We start from the raw sequence: 18,878 nt of genomic DNA on the forward strand, positions 1-18,878 counted from the left end.
ATCTATGCCATGAATTCTGAAGGCATTGGGGAACCTGCACTTGTTCCTGGAACTCCAAAGGCTGAAGACAGGATGCTGCCTCCAGAGATTGAACTGGACGCTGAACTGCGCAAAGTTGTTACCATAAGAGCTTGTTGTACCCTGAGACTTTTTGTTCCAATCAAAGGAAGGCCAGTACCTGAGGTGAAGTGGACTCGGGAACACGGAGAATCTTTAGATAAAGCTAGCATTGAGTCCACAAGCTCTTATACCCTGCTTACCGTTGGAAACGTAAACAGATTCGACAGTGGCAAATACATACTAACTATAGAAAACAGCTCAGGCAGCAAGTCTGCATTTGTCAGTGTCAGAGTACTGGATACACCAGGCCCTCCACAGGATCTGAAGGTAAAGGAGGTCACTAAGACATCTGTCACACTGACATGGGAGCCTCCTCTTCTTGACGGAGGTTCAAAAATAAGTAACTACATTGTTGAAAAGCGGGAATCAACAAGGAAAGCATACTCAACTGTTGCAACAAATTGCCACAAGACTTCCTGGAAGGTAGACCAGCTTCAAGAAGGCTGTAGTTACTACTTCAGGGTTCTCGCTGAAAATGAATATGGCATCGGGCTGCCTGCTGAAACCGCGGAATCTGTGAAAGCATCAGAACGACCTCTTCCTCCAGGAAAAATAACTTTGGTGGATGTCACAAGAAATAGCGTGTCACTCTCTTGGGAGAAACCTGAGCATGATGGAGGCAGCCGAATTCTAGGCTACATTGTAGAGATGCAGAGCAAAGGCAGTGACAAATGGACCACATGTGCCACAGTCAAAGTCACCGAAGCCACTATTACTGGATTAATTCAGGGTGAAGAATACTCCTTCCGTGTTTCCGCTCAGAATGAGAAGGGCATCAGTGATCCGAGACAACTGAGTGTGCCAGTAGTTGCCAAGGATCTTGTCATTCCACCAGCCTTCAAACTCCTGTTCAATACTTTCACTGTACTGGCAGGTGAAGATCTGAAAGTCGATGTTCCATTCATTGGACGCCCTACGCCAACTGCAACCTGGCATAAAGATGATGTACCACTGAAGCAGACAACCAGAGTAAATGCTGAGAGCACAGAAAATAACTCACTACTGACGATAAAGGAAGCCTGCCGAGAAGATGTTGGACATTACGTAGTTAAACTGACTAACTCAGCTGGTGAAGCTACTGAAACCCTTAATGTTATTGTTCTTGACAAACCAGGGCCTCCAACGGGACCAGTTAAAATGGATGAAGTGACAGCTGACAGTATCACTTTCTCCTGGGGCCCACCTAAGTATGATGGTGGAAGCTCTATCAATAATTACATCGTAGAAAAACGGGACACTTCCACAACCACATGGCAAATTCTGTCAGCTACTGTTGCAAGGACAACAATAAAAGCTTGCAGGTTAAAGACTGGATGTGAATATCAGTTTAGGATTGCAGCTGAAAACAGATATGGAAAGAGTACCTACCTCAATTCAGAGCCTACTGTAGCCCAGTATCCATTCAAAGTTCCTGGTCCTCCTGGCACACCGTTCGTAACGCTCTCCTCCAAGGACTGTATGGAAGTACAATGGAACGAGCCAGTCAGTGACGGAGGTAGCAAAGTCACTGGCTATCATCTAGAACGCAAGGAGAGAAATAGCATCCTCTGGGTTAAGTTGAATAAGACACCCATTCCTCAAACCAAGTTTAAAACAACTGGCCTCGACGAAGGCATTGAATACGAATTTAGAGTCTCCGCACAGAACATTGTGGGCATCGGCAAGCCAAGTAAAGTGTCAGAAAGCTACGTAGCCCGTGATCCATGTGATCCACCAGGAAGGCCAGAGCCAATCACTGTCACAAGGAATTCTGTGACTCTTCAGTGGAAGAAACCCACATATGATGGTGGAAGCAAGGTCACTGGTTATATTGTTGAGAAGAAAGAACTGCCCGAGGGCCGCTGGATGAAAGCCAGTTTTACAAATGTCATTGACACTCAGTTTGAAGTAACCGGCCTAGCTGAAGATCACAGATATGAGTTCCGGGTTATAGCTCGAAATGCTGCAGGAGTGTTTAGCGAGCCTTCAGAAAGCACAGGAGCAATAACAGCAAGAGATGAGGTAGAACCACCACGAATTCGTATGGATCCAAAATACAAAGACACAATTGTGGTTCACGCTGGTGAGTTATTCAACATTGACACAGATATTTATGGCAAACCAGTACCAGCCACTCAGTGGATAAAAGGTGATCAGGAGCTTTCAAATACAGCTCGATTAGAAATAAAGAGCACTGATTTTGCCACCAGTCTCAATGTAAAGGACGCAATACGTGTTGACAGTGGAAATTACACACTGAAAGCCAAAAATGTTGCAGGAGAGGTATCAGTCACTGTAAATGTCAAAGTTCTTGACAGACCAGGGCCACCTGAAGGACCTATTGTTATATCAGGAGTTACAGCAGAAAAATGCACACTCGCTTGGAAACCCCCACTACAAGATGGTGGGAGTGATATCATAAATTATATTGTGGAAAAGAGAGAAACCAGCCGCCTGGTTTGGACTGTGGTTGATGCCAACGTGCAAACTCTCAGCTGCAAGCTTACTAAGCTTCTTGAAGGCAATGAATATATCTTCCGTATAATGGCTGTCAACAGATATGGTGTTGGCGAACCTCTTGAATCTGAGCCAGTAATTGTCAAGAATCCATTCGTAGTGCCAGATGCACCAAAAGCTCCAGAAATCACAGCGGTGACCAAGGACTCAATGGTTGTTGTATGGGAAAGGCCAGCATCTGATGGTGGCAGTGAAATTCTTGGATATGTTCTTGAAAAACGGGATAAAGAGGGCATCAGATGGACAAGATGCCATAAACGTCTGATTGGCGAACTGCGCTTGAGAGTAACTGGACTCTTAGAAAATCACAATTATGAATTCAGAGTCTCAGCTGAGAATGCTGCTGGACTCAGTGAGCCAAGCCCACCTTCTGCTTACCAAAAGGCTTGTGATCCTATTTATAAACCAGGACCTCCAAACAATCCCAAAGTCATTGATACTACCAGATCTTCCGTCTTCCTTTCTTGGGGCAAACCAATATATGACGGTGGCTGTGAAATCCAAGGATACATTGTTGAAAAATGTGACGTGAGTGTTGGTGAATGGACAATGTGCACTCCACCGACTGGAATCAATAAAACAAACATAGAAGTCGAGAAGCTGTCGGAAAAGCATGAGTACAACTTCCGTATCTGTGCTGTTAACAAAGCTGGAGTTGGAGAACATGCCGACGTCCCTGGACCTATTATAGTTGAAGAAAAATTGGAAGCACCAGACATTGATCTTGACCTAGAACTAAGGAAAATTATAAATATAAGGGCAGGCGGCTCCTTAAGGTTATTTGTTCCTATTAGAGGTCGTCCTACACCAGAAGTTAAATGGGGAAAGGTGGATGGTGAAATCCGAGACGCAGCTATAATCGACAGCACTAGCAGCTTCACCTCTCTTGTTCTTGACAATGTCAACCGATATGATAGTGGAAAATATACTCTCACGTTAGATAACAGCAGTGGGACAAAGACTGCCTTTGTTACTGTGAGAGTCCTGGACACACCAAGTCCACCTGTTAATCTGAAAGTCACAGAAATCACCAAAGACTCAGTATCAATTACATGGGAACCTCCTTTGTTGGATGGGGGATCCAAAATTAAAAATTACATTGTTGAGAAACGTGAAGCCACAAGGAAATCATACGCTGCAGTTGTCACAAATTGCCATAAGAATTCTTGGAAAATCGATCAACTCCAAGAAGGTTGCAGTTACTACTTTAGAGTCACAGCTGAGAACGAGTATGGTATTGGCCTTCCCGCCCATACTGATGATCCAATTAAGGTTGCAGAAGTCCCACAACCTCCAGGAAAAATAACCGTGGGTGATGTCACCAGAAACAGTGTCTCTTTGAGCTGGACAAAGCCTGAACACGATGGCGGCAGTAAAATCATTCAGTATATCGTGGAAATGCAAGCTAAACACCATGAGAAATGGTCAGAGTGTGCTCGAGTCAAGTCCCTTGAAGCCGTAATTACCAACCTAACTCAGGGAGAAGAATACCTTTTTAGAGTTGTGGCTGTAAATGAAAAGGGAAGAAGTGATCCTAGGTCTCTTGCAGTTCCAATAGTTGCCAAAGATCTGGTCATTGAGCCAGATGTAAGACCCGCATTTAACAATTACAGTGTACAGGTCGGCCAAGATTTGAAAATAGAAGTGCCAATTTCTGGACGTCCGAAGCCAACCATTACCTGGACTAAAGACGGTCTTCCACTGAAGCAGACTACAAGAATCAATGTTACTGATTCACTTGACCTCACCATACTCAGTATTAAAGAAACTCATAAGGATGACAGTGGACATTATGGAATCACAGTTGCTAATGTTGTTGGTCAGAAGACAGCATCCATCGAAATTATAACCCTAGATAAGCCTGATCCTCCAAAAGGACCTGTTAAATTTGATGAAGTCAGTGCTGAAAGTATTACCTTATCTTGGGAACCTCCACTGTATACAGGGGGCTGCCAGATCACTAACTACATAGTTCAGAAAAGAGATACAACCACCACAGTATGGGATGTTGTTTCTGCTACTGTTGCCAGAACTACACTCAAAGTGACCAAACTGAAGACTGGTACAGAATACCAATTCAGAATATTCGCTGAAAACAGATATGGACAAAGCTTTGCCTTGGAATCTGAGCCAACTGTAGCTCAATATCCCTACAAAGAACCAGGCCCTCCAGGCACACCATTTGTCACAGCCGTTTCCAAAGACTCCATGGTTATACAGTGGCATGAACCAATCAATAACGGAGGAAGCCCAATCATAGGTTACCACCTTGAGAGAAAGGAAAGAAATAGTATTTTGTGGACAAAGGTCAACAAAACTATTATTCATGACACCCAGTTTAAAGCACTCAATCTTGAAGAAGGCATTGGATATGAATTCAGAGTTTATGCTGAAAATATTGTCGGTATAGGCAAAGCAAGCAAGAATTCTGAATGCTATGTAGCCAGAGATCCCTGTGACCCACCAGGAACCCCAGAAGCAATAATAGTTAAAAGACATGAAATCACTTTACAATGGACCAAACCAGCATATGATGGTGGAAGTATGATTACGGGTTACATTGTAGAGAAACGTGATTTGCCTGAGGGTCGTTGGATGAAAGCCAGCTTCACAAACGTCATTGAAACTCAATTTACTGTGTCAGGTCTTACTGAAGATCAAAGATATGAATTCAGGGTCATTGCAAAGAATGCAGCTGGTGTAATAAGCAAACCCTCCGACAGTACTGGGCCGGTAACCGCCAAGGATGAGGTCGAACTCCCAAGGATTTCAATGGATCCAAAATTCAGAGACACAATTGTGGTAAATGCTGGAGAAACATTCAGGCTTGAAGCTGATGTCCACGGAAAGCCGCTACCCACCATTGAGTGGTTAAGAGGAGACAAGGAAATTGAAGAATCTGCTAGATGTGAAATAAAGAACACAGATTTCAAGGCTTTACTTATTGTAAAGGATGCCATTAGAATCGATGGTGGACAGTATATTTTAAGAGCTTCCAATGTTGCAGGTTCTAAGTCATTCCCAGTGAATGTAAAAGTGTTAGATAGACCAGGACCTCCAGAAGGGCCAGTCCAGGTTACTGGAGTCACCGCTGAAAAATGCACACTAACGTGGTCTCCACCACTTCAAGATGGTGGCAGCAACATTTCTCACTATGTTGTTGAAAAGAGAGAAACAAGTCGGCTTGCCTGGACTGTTGTTGCTTCAGAGGTTGTAACCAATTCTCTGAAAGTTACCAAACTCTTAGAAGGGAATGAATATATTTTCCGTATAATGGCTGTCAACAAATACGGTGTTGGAGAGCCTTTGGAATCTGCACCAGTACTCATGAAAAATCCATTTGTGCTTCCTGGACCACCAAAAACCCTGGAAGTCACGAACATTGCCAAGGACTCCATGACCGTCTGTTGGAGCCGTCCAGATAGTGATGGTGGAAGTGAGATTATTGGCTACATTGTAGAAAAAAGAGACAAAAGTGGCATTAGGTGGATAAAATGTAATAAACGCCGCATTACAGATTTGCGTCTAAGAGTAACAGGATTAACAGAAGACCATGAGTATGAATTCAGAGTCTCTGCAGAAAACGCTGCTGGAGTTGGAGAACCAAGTCCAGCTACAGTTTATTATAAGGCTTGCGATCCTGTGTTCAAACCTGGCCCCCCCATCAATGCACACATTGTAGACACCACTAAAAATTCAATTACACTTGCCTGGGGTAAACCCATCTACGATGGTGGCAGTGAGATCCTGGGATATGTAGTAGAAATCTGTAAAGCTGATGAAGAAGAATGGCAAATAGTTACTCCACAGACTGGCCTGAGAGCCACTCGATTTGAAATTTCAAAACTCACTGAACACCAGGAGTATAAAATACGAGTCTGTGCCCTCAATAAAGTTGGTTTAGGTGAGGCTACATCAGTTCCTGGTACTGTGAAACCAGAAGATAAACTCGAAGCACCTGAACTTGACCTTGACTCTGAATTAAGGAAAGGAATTGTTGTAAGAGCTGGTGGATCTGTCAGAATTCACATTCCATTCAAAGGTTGCCCAACACCTGAGATCACTTGGTCTCGAGAGGAAGGTGAATTCACAGATAAGGTCCAAACTGAAAAAGCAGCAAACTATACCCAACTATCAATAGATAACTGTGATAGAAGTGATGCTGGAAAATATACTCTCAAGCTGGAAAACAGCAGTGGATCTAAATCTGCCTTTGTAACTGTGAAGGTTCTCGACACCCCAGGACCAATACAGAATTTGGCAGTCAAAGAAGTGAGAAAAGATTTTGTCCTTCTGATATGGGAACCACCCATCATTGACGGGGGTGCAAAGGTCAAGAACTATGTTATTGACAAACGTGAGTCAACCAGAAAAGCATATGCTAATGTGAGTAATAAATGCAGCAAAACAAGCTTTAAAGTTGAGAATCTTACAGAAGGAGCCATGTACTACTTTAGAGTAATGGCTGAAAATGAATTTGGAGTTGGTGTTCCAGTGGAAACCGCTGATGCTGTGAAAGCAGCTGAACCTCCTTCCCCACCAGGAAAGGTCACACTCACTGACGTGTCCCAGACTAGTGCATCGCTGATGTGGGAGAAACCTGAACATGATGGTGGTAGCAGAATCCTGGGGTATGTTGTTGAAATGCAGCCCAAAGGAACAGAAAAATGGAGTGTTGTGGCTGAATCCAAAGTCTGCAATGCAGTTGTTACTGGTTTGAGTTCTGGACAAGAATATCAGTTCTGTGTCAAGGCTTACAACGAGAAAGGAAAAAGCGATCCAAGAGTGCTTGGTGTTCCTGTCATAGCCAAGGACTTGACTATACAGCCTAGTTTTAAGTTACCATTTAACACATATAGTGTCCAAGCTGGAGAAGGTCTTAAAATCGAAATTCCTGTCATCGGCCGACCGAGACCTGAAATTTCATGGGTCAAAGATGGCGAGCCTCTTAAACAGACAACAAGAGTAAATGTTGAGGAAACAGCTACATCAACTATTTTGCACATTATAGAAAGTAACAAAGATGACTTTGGAAAATACACCATAACAGCAACAAATAGTGCAGGTACGGCAACTGAAAATCTCAGCATTATCGTTCTGGAAAAGCCTGGACCTCCAGTTGGACCAGTTCGGTTTGATGAAGTTAGTGCAGACTTTGTGGTCATATCTTGGGAACCTCCAGCCTATACTGGTGGCTGCCAAATAAGCAACTACATTGTAGAGAAGCGAGATACAACTACCACCACTTGGCACATGGTATCAGCAACAGTTGCAAGAACAACAATTAAAATAACCAAACTGAAAACAGGCACTGAGTACCAGTTTAGGATTTTTGCAGAAAACAGGTATGGAAAAAGTGCCCCCTTGGATTCTAAACCAGTTATTGTACAATATCCATTTAAAGAACCCGGACCACCTGGCACTCCTTTTGTGACATCAGTCTCGAAAGATCAAATGCTTGTGCAGTGGCACGAGCCAGTTAATGATGGAGGCAGCAAAGTTACTGGCTACCATCTTGAACAGAAAGAAAAGAACAGCATTTTATGGGTCAAATTAAATAAGACTCCCATTCAAGACACCAAATTCAAAACAACTGGGCTTGATGAAGGCCTTGAGTATGAGTTCAAAGTTTCTGCTGAAAATATTGTTGGCATCGGCAAGCCGAGCAAAGTGTCGGAATGCTTTGTTGCTCGTGATCCGTGTGACCCACCAGGTCGCCCTGAAGCCATTGTTATTACAAGAAACAGTGTCACACTGAAATGGAAGAAACCTGCCTATGACGGTGGCAGCAAAATAACAGGTTATACTGTAGAAAAGAAAGATCTACCTGACGGCCGTTGGATGAAAGCCAGCTTTACTAATGTATTAGAAACCGAATATACAGTGAGTGGACTTGTAGAAGACCAAAGATATGAATTCAGAGTAATTGCAAGAAACGCAGCTGGCAACTTTAGTGAACCATCTGAAAGCACTGGCGCCATTACTACAAGAGATGAAATTGATGCACCAAATGCCTCACTGGATCCCAGATATAAAGATGTCATCGTTGTTCACGCAGGAGAGACTTTTGTCCTTGAAGCTGATATCCGTGGCACACCTATACCTGATATTGTTTGGTCAAAAGATGGAAAAGAGCTTGAAGAAACAGCTGCCAGGATGGAAATTAAGTCTACTATTCAGCAAACAACTCTTCTTGTCAAAGACTGTATACGTAGTGACGGAGGACAATATATCCTGAAACTCAGCAACGTGGGTGGAACAAAGTCTATACCAATCACTGTAAAGGTACTTGACAGGCCAGGGCCTCCTGAAGGGCCTCTGAAAGTTTCTGGAGTGACTGCTGAAAAATGTTACCTGGCATGGAACCCACCTTTACAAGATGGTGGTGCTAATATCTCACATTACATCATTGAAAAGAGAGAGACAAGCAGACTCTCCTGGACCCAGGTTTCAACTGAGGTACAGGCCCTTAACTACAAAGTCACTAAACTTCTTCCTGGTAATGAGTACATTTTCCGTGTCATGGCTGTGAATAAATATGGAATTGGAGAGCCTCTGGAATCTGAGCCTGTTGTAGCCCGTAATCCTTATAAACCACCAGGTCCTCCTTCCCCACCTGAAGCCTCAGCAATCACCAAAGAGTCTGTCGTCGTAACATGGGCACGCCCAGTGGATGATGGAGGTGCTGAAATCGAGGGCTACATTCTTGAAAAACGAGATAAGGCAGGCATCAGGTGGACCAAGTGCAACAAGAAAACACTAACAGATCTTCGATTCAGGGTAACTGGCCTTACTGAAGGGCATTCCTATGAATTCCGAGTTGCTGCTGAAAATGCAGCTGGTGTGGGTGAACCTAGTGAGCCATCTGTTTTCTATCGTGCATGTGATGCCCTGTATCCACCAGGACCACCAAGTAATCTAAAAGTGGCAGACACTTCCAGATCTTCTGTCTCCCTGGTGTGGAATAAGCCAATTTATGATGGCGGCGCTCCCGTTAAGGGCTATGTTGTTGAGGTCAAAGAAGCCACTGCTGCTGAATGGACAATGTGCACTCCACCAACAGGATTACAAGGAAAGCAGTTCACCGTGACCAAGCTTAAAGAAAATACTGAATATAACTTCCGTATTTGTGCCATCAATTCTGAAGGCGTAGGTGAACCTGCAACTATACCTGGTTCAGTTGTTGCTAAAGAGAGGCAAGAGCCACCAGAAATAGAACTGGATGCTGATCTCCGAAAAGTGGTCATTCTGCGTGCGAGTGCTACTTTACGCTTATTTGTCACTATCAAAGGTCGACCGGAACCTGAAGTTAAATGGGAAAAGGCAGAAGGCATTCTCACTGACCGGGCCCAGATTGAGGTGACCAGCTCATATACAATGTTGGTAATTGATAACGTTACCAGATTTGACAGTGGTCGGTATAATCTGACACTAGAAAATAACAGTGGCTCTAAAACTGCTTTTGTTAACGTCAGAGTTCTCGACTCACCAAGTGCCCCTGTGAATTTGACCGTAGGAGAAGTGAAGAAAGATTCAGTGACACTGGCTTGGGAACCACCGCTTATTGATGGCGGAGCTAAGATTACGAACTACATCGTTGAAAAACGAGAAACTACAAGAAAAGTGTACGCTACTGTTACAAACAATTGCACGAAGAACACTTTTAAGATTGAAAACCTGCAAGAAGGATGTTCTTACTACTTCCAAGTCTTGGCTTCCAATGAATATGGGATTGGTTTGCCAGCTGAAACAACTGAACCTGTTAAAGTTTCTGAAACACCCCTCCCACCTGGAAGAGTAACTCTTGTTGATGTGACCCGTAACACAGCTACAATTAAGTGGGAGAGACCAGAAAGTGATGGTGGCAGCAAAATTACCGGTTATGTAGTTGAAATGCAGACCAAAGGGAGTGAAAAATGGAGCATGTGCACACAAGTTAAGACTCTAGAAGCAACTATATCTGGCCTAACTGCTGGAGAGGAGTATATCTTCAGGGTAGCTGCACTTAATGAAAAAGGAAAAAGTGATCCAAGACAACTTGGAGTGCCAGTAATTGCAAGAGATATTGAAATAAAGCCTTCAGTTGAGCTTCCTTTCAATACTTTCAATGTAAAGGCTACAGACCAACTGAAGATTGATGTTCCATTTAAAGGAAGACCTCAAGCTACTGTAAGCTGGAAAAAAGATGGTCAGACTCTTAAAGAGACAACTAGAGTAAATGTTTCTTCTTCAAAGACTGTAACATCACTAACAATTAAGGAAGCTTCAAGGGAAGATGTTGGAACTTATGAATTATGTGTTTCAAACAGTGCTGGATCCGTAACAGTTCCTATTACTATAATTGTGCTTGACAAACCAGGACCTCCCGGACCTATACATATTGACGAGGTTAGTTGTGACAATATAACCATTTCTTGGAATCCTCCAGAATATGATGGCGGCTGCCAGATTAGCAATTACATCGTTGAAAAGAGAGAAACCTCTTCTACAACATGGCACGTAGTTTCACAGGCAGTTGCAAGAACATCCATTAAAATAGTTCGTCTAGTAACAGGAAGTGAGTATCAGTTCCGTGTTTGTGCAGAAAACCGCTACGGAAAGAGCTCCTACAGTACATCTTCAGCTGTAGTTGCAGAGTATCCATTCAGCCCCCCAGGTCCTCCTGGTACTCCTAAAGTTGTGCATGCCACAAAATCCACCATGTTGGTAACCTGGCAAGTGCCAGTTAATGATGGAGGAAGTCAAGTACTTGGCTATCACCTTGAGTATAAAGAAAGAAGCAGCATTCTTTGGTCAAAAGCAAATAAGAGCCTCATCACTGCTACTCAAAGCAAAGTCTCCGGCCTTGATGAAGGACTGATGTATGAGTATCGTGTATATGCTGAGACTATTGCTGGAATTGGTAAATGCAGTAAGTCTTGTGAACCAGTCCCTGCAAGAGACCCTTGTGACCCTCCTGGACAACCTGAAGTCACAAATATCACAAGGAAATCAGTGTCACTTAAATGGTCTAAGCCACATTATGATGGTGGAGCTAAGATCACCGGATACATTGTTGAACGTAGAGAACTACCAGATGGCCGGTGGCTGAAGTGCAACTTTACTAACGTACAAGAAACATACTTTGAAGTAACCGAACTTACTGAAGACCAGCGTTATGAATTCCGGGTTTTCGCAAGGAATGCTGCTGACTCAACTAGTGAGCCATCTGAATCCACTGGACCTATCACAGTTAAAGACGATGTTGAGGCTCCAAGAATTATGATGGATGTCAAGTTCCGAGATGTTATTGTTGTCAAAGCTGGAGAGGTCCTTAAGATAAATGCAGACATTGCAGGGCGACCTCTGCCAGTAATTTCCTGGGCCAAGGATGGTGTAGAAATTGAAGAGAGAGCAAGAACAGAAATTGTCTCAACAGATTACAATACTTTGCTAACAGTGAAAGACTGTGTCCGACGAGACTCTGGGCAGTATGTGCTAACACTGAAGAATGTTGCTGGAACTCGGTCTTTTGCAGTTAATTGCAAGGTACTTGATAAGCCTGGCCCACCAGCAGGACCACTTGAAATAACTGGCCTCACTGCTGAGAAATGCTCTGTTTCTTGGGGACCGCCCCAAGAAGATGGTGGCGCAGCTATCGACTATTACATTGTAGAAAAACGCGAGACAAGTCGCCTTGCTTGGACAATATGTGAAGGAGAGTTAAGGACAACATCCTGTAAAGTGACCAAGTTGCTCAAGGGCAATGAATACATCTTTAGAGTAACCGGTGTTAATAAATATGGTGTTGGCGAGCCCCTGGAGAGTATGGCTGTAAAGGCACTAGATCCATTTACGGTTCCAAGTCCACCCACATCTTTGGAAATTACATCTGTGACCAAAGAGTTCATGACACTTTGCTGGGCAAGACCAGAGAGTGATGGAGGCAGTGAAATCTCTGGATACATAATTGAAAGGCGAGAGAAGAACAGCCTACGATGGGTGCGTGTAAACAAAAAACCAGTTTATGATCTGAGAGTGAAATCAACAGGACTTCGGGAAGGATGTGAATATGAGTATCGGGTATATGCAGAAAATGCTGCAGGCCTGAGCCTTCCAAGTGAAACCTCTCCCTTAATTCAGGCAGAAGATCCCGTGTTCTTACCGTCTCCTCCATCCAAACCCAATATCATGGACTCGGGCAAGACCAATATAACTATTGGCTGGGTTAAGCCCTTATTTGATGGTGGGTCCCCAGTAACTGGATACACTGTAGAATTTAAAAAATCTGATGAAACTGACTGGAAAACTGCCATTCAGAACTTAAGAGGCACAGAATACACAGTAAGTGGACTAACCACAGGAGCCGAATACATTTTCAGAATAAGATCTATCAATAAGGTCGGTGCTAGTGATCCCAGTGATAGCTCCGATCCCCAGATAGCAAAGGAAAGAGAAGAAGAACCTGTATTTGATCTTGACAGTGAAATGAAGAAGACCTTGATCGTCAAGGCCGGTGCCTCCTTTACCGTGACTGTGCCTTTCCGAGGAAGACCAGTACCCAGTGTCTCCTGGAGCAAACCAGACACTGACCTCCGCACTAGAGCTTATATTGATTCCACAGACTCTCATACATCACTGACTATTGAAAATGCCAATAGAAATGATTCTGGAAAATACACATTAACAATTCAGAATATTTTGAATGCTGCTTCACTGACCTTAGTTGTCAAAGTTTTAGATTCTCCTGGTCCTCCAGCCAATATTACTGTACATGATGTCACCAGGGAGTCTGCAGTGTTATCCTGGGATGTTCCTGAAAATGATGGTGGAGCACCAGTGAAGAATTACTACATAGAAAAACGGGAGGCCAGTAAGAAAGCATGGGTCTCAGTGACCAGCAACTGTAACCGCCTCTCCCACAAAATTACCAACTTACAAGAAGGGGAGATTTACTACTTCAGAGTCTCCGGAGAAAATGAGTTTGGTGTTGGTGTACCAGCTGAAACGAAGGAAGGAGTAAAAATAACAGGTATGTTTTAAGAACAAAGAAAACCTACATATCCATATTCATTTTCCTAGACTAGTGTGAATCATTTTAATTATTGTTTAATCTTAAATGCTTTTGGTTCACACACACCTCGAACAATCCATACTATAGCACAAAATGAAATCTTACTACTAGAGAAAGTTCTTCATTGATTAAAAAAAAGTAGAAATTTACATAGCTAGAGTTGGATAATGTATTCTGAATTTAAGTATAATTGAATTTGACTGCACATATATATATATATAAACATATATAGTGTGTGTGCAGAAATTGTATGATAGTGTTTCTTACAAGATTGTTCATTTCATTCCTCATTTTTACACCCATGATAAATTTGGGATAAATTTAATCATTTTATTTGGTCATTTGACACTTACTTGATTTGAATGCTATGACATGCTATAACATAAAATGACAAAGCCTGGGAAAGTTTTGCTTGGCTCAGAAGCCAAACTGATCATATAAAAAGTAAGAAAGACTCAAATAAAAGTAACTCTGTGGCCTTCATTTAAAAATCTTTCTTTTCACAATGCAGGAAGAACACATGTGGGGAAAAAATGTTGTAATAACTTCTCTTTCTTCTGATGTTTTACTTTCTTAGAAAAACCAAGCCCACCCGAAAAACTTGGAGTAACAAGTGTATCCAAAGATAGTGTTTCCCTGGCCTGGTTGAAGCCAGAACATGATGGTGGAAGCAGAATTGTACATTATGTCATTGAAGCACTAGAAAAAGGACAGAAAAATTGGGTGAGATGTGCAGTGGTAAAGTCAACCCATCATGTCATTTCTGGTCTGAGGGAGAATTCTGAATACTTTTTCCGGGTGTTTGCTGAAAATCAAGCTGGTCTGAGTGACCCAAGAGAGCTTCTGCTTCCTGTCCTTGTAAAGGAGCAGCTAGGTATGTCTAATTTTATGCAGAAGCAAAATTTGAAATTACTTGCATTGACTTAAGTTAATTTGCAATAAAACGTTTTTCACCTTCACCTTCCATACTCTTATTTTTCAGAACCACCTGAAATTGACATGAAGAACTTCCCAAGTCATACCGTCTATGTTAGATCTGGTTCAAACCTTAAAGTTGATATTCCAATTTCTGGAAAACCACTGCCCAAAGTGACCTTATCAAGAGATGGTGTCCCGCTGAAAGCAACCATGAGATTTAACACTGAAATTACTGCTGAGAACCTGACCATCAATCTCAAAGAAAGCATTGCTGCTGATGCTGGAAGATATGAGATCACTGCTGCCAACTCCAGTGGAACAACCAAAGCTTTCATTAACATCATCATACTGGACAGGCCTGGTCCCGCAACTGGCCCCGTTGTGATTAGTGATGTAACTGAAGAGAGCGTGACTCTCAAATGGGAGCCACCTAAGTATGATGGTGGAAGTCAGGTTACCAATTACATTGTACTCAAGAGAGAGACAAGTACTGCAGTATGGACTGAAGTGTCTGCGACAGTTGCAAGAACCATGATTAAAGTCATGAAACTGACCACAGGAGAAGAATACCAATTCCGCATCAAGGCAGAAAACCGCTTTGGCATCAGTGATCACATAGATTCGGCTTGTGTGGTTGTCAAACTACCATACAGTAAGTTGTCAAACTTTTCAAAGATCCCAGGTTTCCATATACATAAATGTTTTAAATGTCTGTATTAACCTGTGCGATTTCTCTCTTTTGTAGCAACACCTGGACCACCATCTACACCATGGGTCACTAAAGTCACTCGAGAAAGTATCACCGTGGGCTGGCATGAACCAGTGTCCAGTGGAGGCAGTGCAGTTATAGGCTATCACCTGGAAATGAAAGACAGAAACACTATCTTATGGCAGAAAGCCAACAAAATGGTCATCCGCACCACTCACTTCACAGTCACAACCATCAGTGCTGGACTTGTCTATGAATTCAGGGTGTATGCAGAAAATGCTGCTGGTATTGGAAAACCCAGCCATCCTTCAGAACCAGTCCTAGCCATTGATGCCTGCGGTATGTATTTGTCATTAGAAGGACAGTTCTCACTACTTAAAAACGCAAACCTTCTTTCTGCAAAGCAAAACAATGTTGAAATAAGTGCCACTAATCTGCTTCCTGTCATTACCACAGAACCCCCAAGAAATGTCCGTATCACTGATGTTTCAAAGAACTCTGTCAACCTTTCATGGCAACAACCAGCTTATGATGGAGGAAGCAAGATTACAGGCTACATTGTTGAGAGACGAGACCTTCCAGATGGCAGATGGGCCAAGGCCAGCTTCACCAACGTTACCGAGACTCAACTCACTGTCTCTGGCTTGACTCAGAATTCCCAGTATGAATTCCGTGTCTTTGCTAGAAATGCTGTCGGTTCCATCAGCAATCCATCCGAGGTTGCAGGCCCCATTACATGCATCGATTCTTATGGTAAGCATTTTTAGCAGTTTGAATCCCAACAGCAATTTAACTCAGTATTTTGTCTTACTTTTGTGGTCCTAATCTGTAGGATAACTTTTACTATGTACGTTGTTAGATTTTTAGAAGAAATTATGAATTAGCTGTGAGTCGTAGGAAAATTCCATAGCCCCTCCAGGCCTCTTGACGTAACTGTAAAACATGAGATTTGGACTACAGGATACCTAAAGGGCTTTCTGACTTCAACCTTTCGTGATGCTTTGATTACATGAGTTGGTGTTTTCACTCTTCTATTTAAAATTTTCAGCATCAATAATTAAAACCATGGTTGAATGCCCAGAGAATATTCCTCTGAAATAAGTGAAAGGCTAAACAGAGGCATTAATGATGATAATATTAGCTAACGTTTACTGGGTACTTTCCATGAATTCTCTCCCCTAGTTCTAACAGCCTTAAGATAAGCCCATTTTACAGAAGAGAAACTGAGGTTTAGAGCACTTATATAACTTCCCCAACATCAAGCAGCTCATTAACAATAGGGTGGGTATTCAAACAGACAGACTCCAGAATTCTCTCTACATGGCTGTCAGTCCAAAATACACATACTTGACCACTCTGGAAAATAAGTGGCACATTCAACTCAACAGTGCTTTGAATATTAAAATTTCATGAGAGTTAGGTACCCTGTGACACTTTTTCTAAAAGTCCCCATTTTCAAGGAGGAGTCTCTATGGTATCTGGGCAAAAGTATCCACTCCCATCCTCATGCTGAGAATACCAGGGCTTCTCTTTATGAACCAGGCTTTGTAGACACTGAGTCAGTATTTGTGAGACTGTGAAGCAAGTCAAATTAATTCTGCTTCTCAAAAATTTTAAGCAGCCTGGCAGAAAATCAGTCCAGGGAAGCTTACAGCTCTGTGAGTAGATAATTCAGAATTCAAGGGTCTGATGTGAAATGCCCCCACTTGGATACCAGTGAACTGGGAAGGGAAAATAAAAAGAATCAGAGGTAGTCAGAGGAAGGAGAACTAGAATAAAAGAAAACATATAATTCAGCTTCTGCAATGATGCTCTCACTGCCATATCCCATTGCATCACTGGAATAAAACACCTGATAGATGTTAAAATACATTTCAAAGGCATTTAAGTCCCTGTGCAATTAGTGCAGTGTCACTGGGGTACAGAGCTTACTCACAGTCTTTCTTCCCCATCTGTGATAAAAGAGTGGCTTGTGAAATTAAATGTAAAATATAAATAGTATTAGAACTACTTCGTGTGTATTATTTAATAAAGGCCAATGAGCTTACTTTGAAGTTGCTGCAATTATTTATTTCATCCTTGTGATTTTCTAAATATTTCTCATCTGTTTTTCTTGAAGGTGGACCCGTAATTGATTTGCCTCTAGAATATACAGAAGTTGTCAAATACAGAGCAGGTGCATCTGTGAAGCTCAGAGCTGGCATTTCTGGCAAACCTGAGCCTACAATTGAGTGGTATAAAGATGATAAAGAGTTACAAACCAGTGCACTGGTGTGTGTCGAAAATACCACTGACCTTGCAGCTATACTCATCAAAGATGCAACTCGCCTTAACAGTGGAAGCTATGAATTAAAACTAAGGAATGCCATAGGCTCAGCCTCAGCCACCATCAGAGTGCAGATCCTTGGTAGGTGGTGAATACAGGCCCACATCATATTTTGTTTGCCTAAAACTTAATAATTTTAAATTAGAAGCCTTTTAAAATTTACTAATATACCATTTTGTTTTTTCATTCACAGACAAACCAGGACCTCCAGGTGGACCAATTGAATTTAAGACCGTCACTGCTACAAAGATAACTCTTCTCTGGCAGCCTCCAGCGGATGATGGCGGTGCAAAAGTCACTCACTACATCGTGGAAAAGCGTGAGACAAGCCGCGTCGTGTGGTCTATGGTGTCTGAAAATTTGGAAGAGTACATCATTACGACCACCAAAATTATCAAAGGAAATGAATACATCTTCCGGGTTCGCGCTGTGAACAAATACGGAATTGGTGATGCACTGGAATCTCACCCGGTGGTAGCAAAGAATGCATTTGGTGAGACGTGATTTCATTAGAAAACTAAAATCAAATACCTGAAAATTTAAAAATAAATATAAACTGGGAATTCCCTGGTGGTCCAGTGGTTAGGACTTGGCACTTTCACTGCCGAGGCACGGATTCGATCCCCGGTTGGGGAACTAAGATCCCCCAAGCCATGCAACGCAGCCAATAAATACATACATACATACATACTATTCTGCTAGCTTATGAATATGTTTTCAGAGCTTGATTGACTTTTATTTTCTTGTTCATCATATTGCTTCTCATTACCATCCTTTTCACCAGGTAGAAAGTATAATAAATGAAACTAATATTCTTAGATAGGATTTGAAGATTAAAAGGTAGAATTTATCAGTAATGTTGATCCTTTGAACTCATTTTCCTCTTCCTTTCTAAACAGTCACACCTGGGCCTCCGAGCGTGCCAGAGGTGACAAAGATAACCAAGAATTCGATGACTGTTGTCTGGAACAGGCCAGTTGCAGATGGTGGTAGTGACATAAGCGGCTATTTCCTTGAGAAACGAGACAAGAAGAGTCTGGGATGGTTTAAAGTCCTAAAGGAGACTATCCGTGACACCAGACAGAAAGTGACAGGACTCACGGAACACAGTGACTATCAATACCGAGTTTGTGCTATAAATGCTGCTGGACAGGGTCCATTTTCTGAACCATCTGACTTCTACAAAGCTGCTGATCCTATTGGTAAGTGTGGTGTCTTCACCTATGTCTTTTTTCATGTCACCAAACTGTACACGA

The 18,878-nt window shown here is 42.5% G+C and overlaps 2 protein-coding genes across 6 annotated transcripts in view; one reads left to right on the plus strand and one right to left on the minus strand.

Annotated features, from left to right (window-relative positions):
- Positions 1 to 18,878, plus strand: part of TTN (titin) — a 279,289-nt gene that overhangs the window by 232,803 nt on the left and 27,608 nt on the right. For all 3 annotated transcript variants that reach the window (XM_089916619.1, XM_089916621.1, XM_089916620.1), the window contains 8 exons: positions 1 to 13,627; positions 14,247 to 14,543; positions 14,652 to 15,239; positions 15,333 to 15,635; positions 15,753 to 16,049; positions 17,416 to 17,703; positions 17,816 to 18,115; positions 18,522 to 18,824. The exon at positions 1 to 13,627 is cut by the window's left edge and continues 3,479 nt beyond it. In XM_089916619.1, coding sequence (XP_089772745.1) covers positions 1 to 13,627; positions 14,247 to 14,543; positions 14,652 to 15,239; positions 15,333 to 15,635; positions 15,753 to 16,049; positions 17,416 to 17,703; positions 17,816 to 18,115; positions 18,522 to 18,824 — 16,003 coding nt within the window. The remainder of the gene's footprint in view (positions 13,628 to 14,246; positions 14,544 to 14,651; positions 15,240 to 15,332; positions 15,636 to 15,752; positions 16,050 to 17,415; positions 17,704 to 17,815; positions 18,116 to 18,521; positions 18,825 to 18,878) is intronic.
- The window catches only part of PLEKHA3 (pleckstrin homology domain containing A3), a 137,190-nt gene that overhangs the window by 41,354 nt on the left and 76,958 nt on the right, over positions 1 to 18,878 (minus strand). For 2 of the 3 annotated variants that reach the window (XR_004022489.2, XR_016394119.1), the window contains exons 8-9: positions 1,489 to 1,638; positions 1 to 1,049 (exon numbers count right to left, since the gene is read on the minus strand). The exon at positions 1 to 1,049 is cut by the window's left edge. The gene's annotated coding sequence lies outside the window, so the exon portion shown is untranslated. The remainder of the gene's footprint in view (positions 1,050 to 1,488; positions 1,639 to 18,878) is intronic. The other variant, XR_004022488.2, reaches the window with a different exon arrangement.

The sequence above is a fragment of the Delphinapterus leucas genome, chromosome 8, assembly GCF_059928025.1.
Source record: "Delphinapterus leucas isolate spDelLeu-1000000601 "Yukka" chromosome 8, BTC_Dleu_Yukka2, whole genome shotgun sequence".
NCBI lineage: Eukaryota > Metazoa > Chordata > Mammalia > Artiodactyla > Monodontidae > Delphinapterus > Delphinapterus leucas.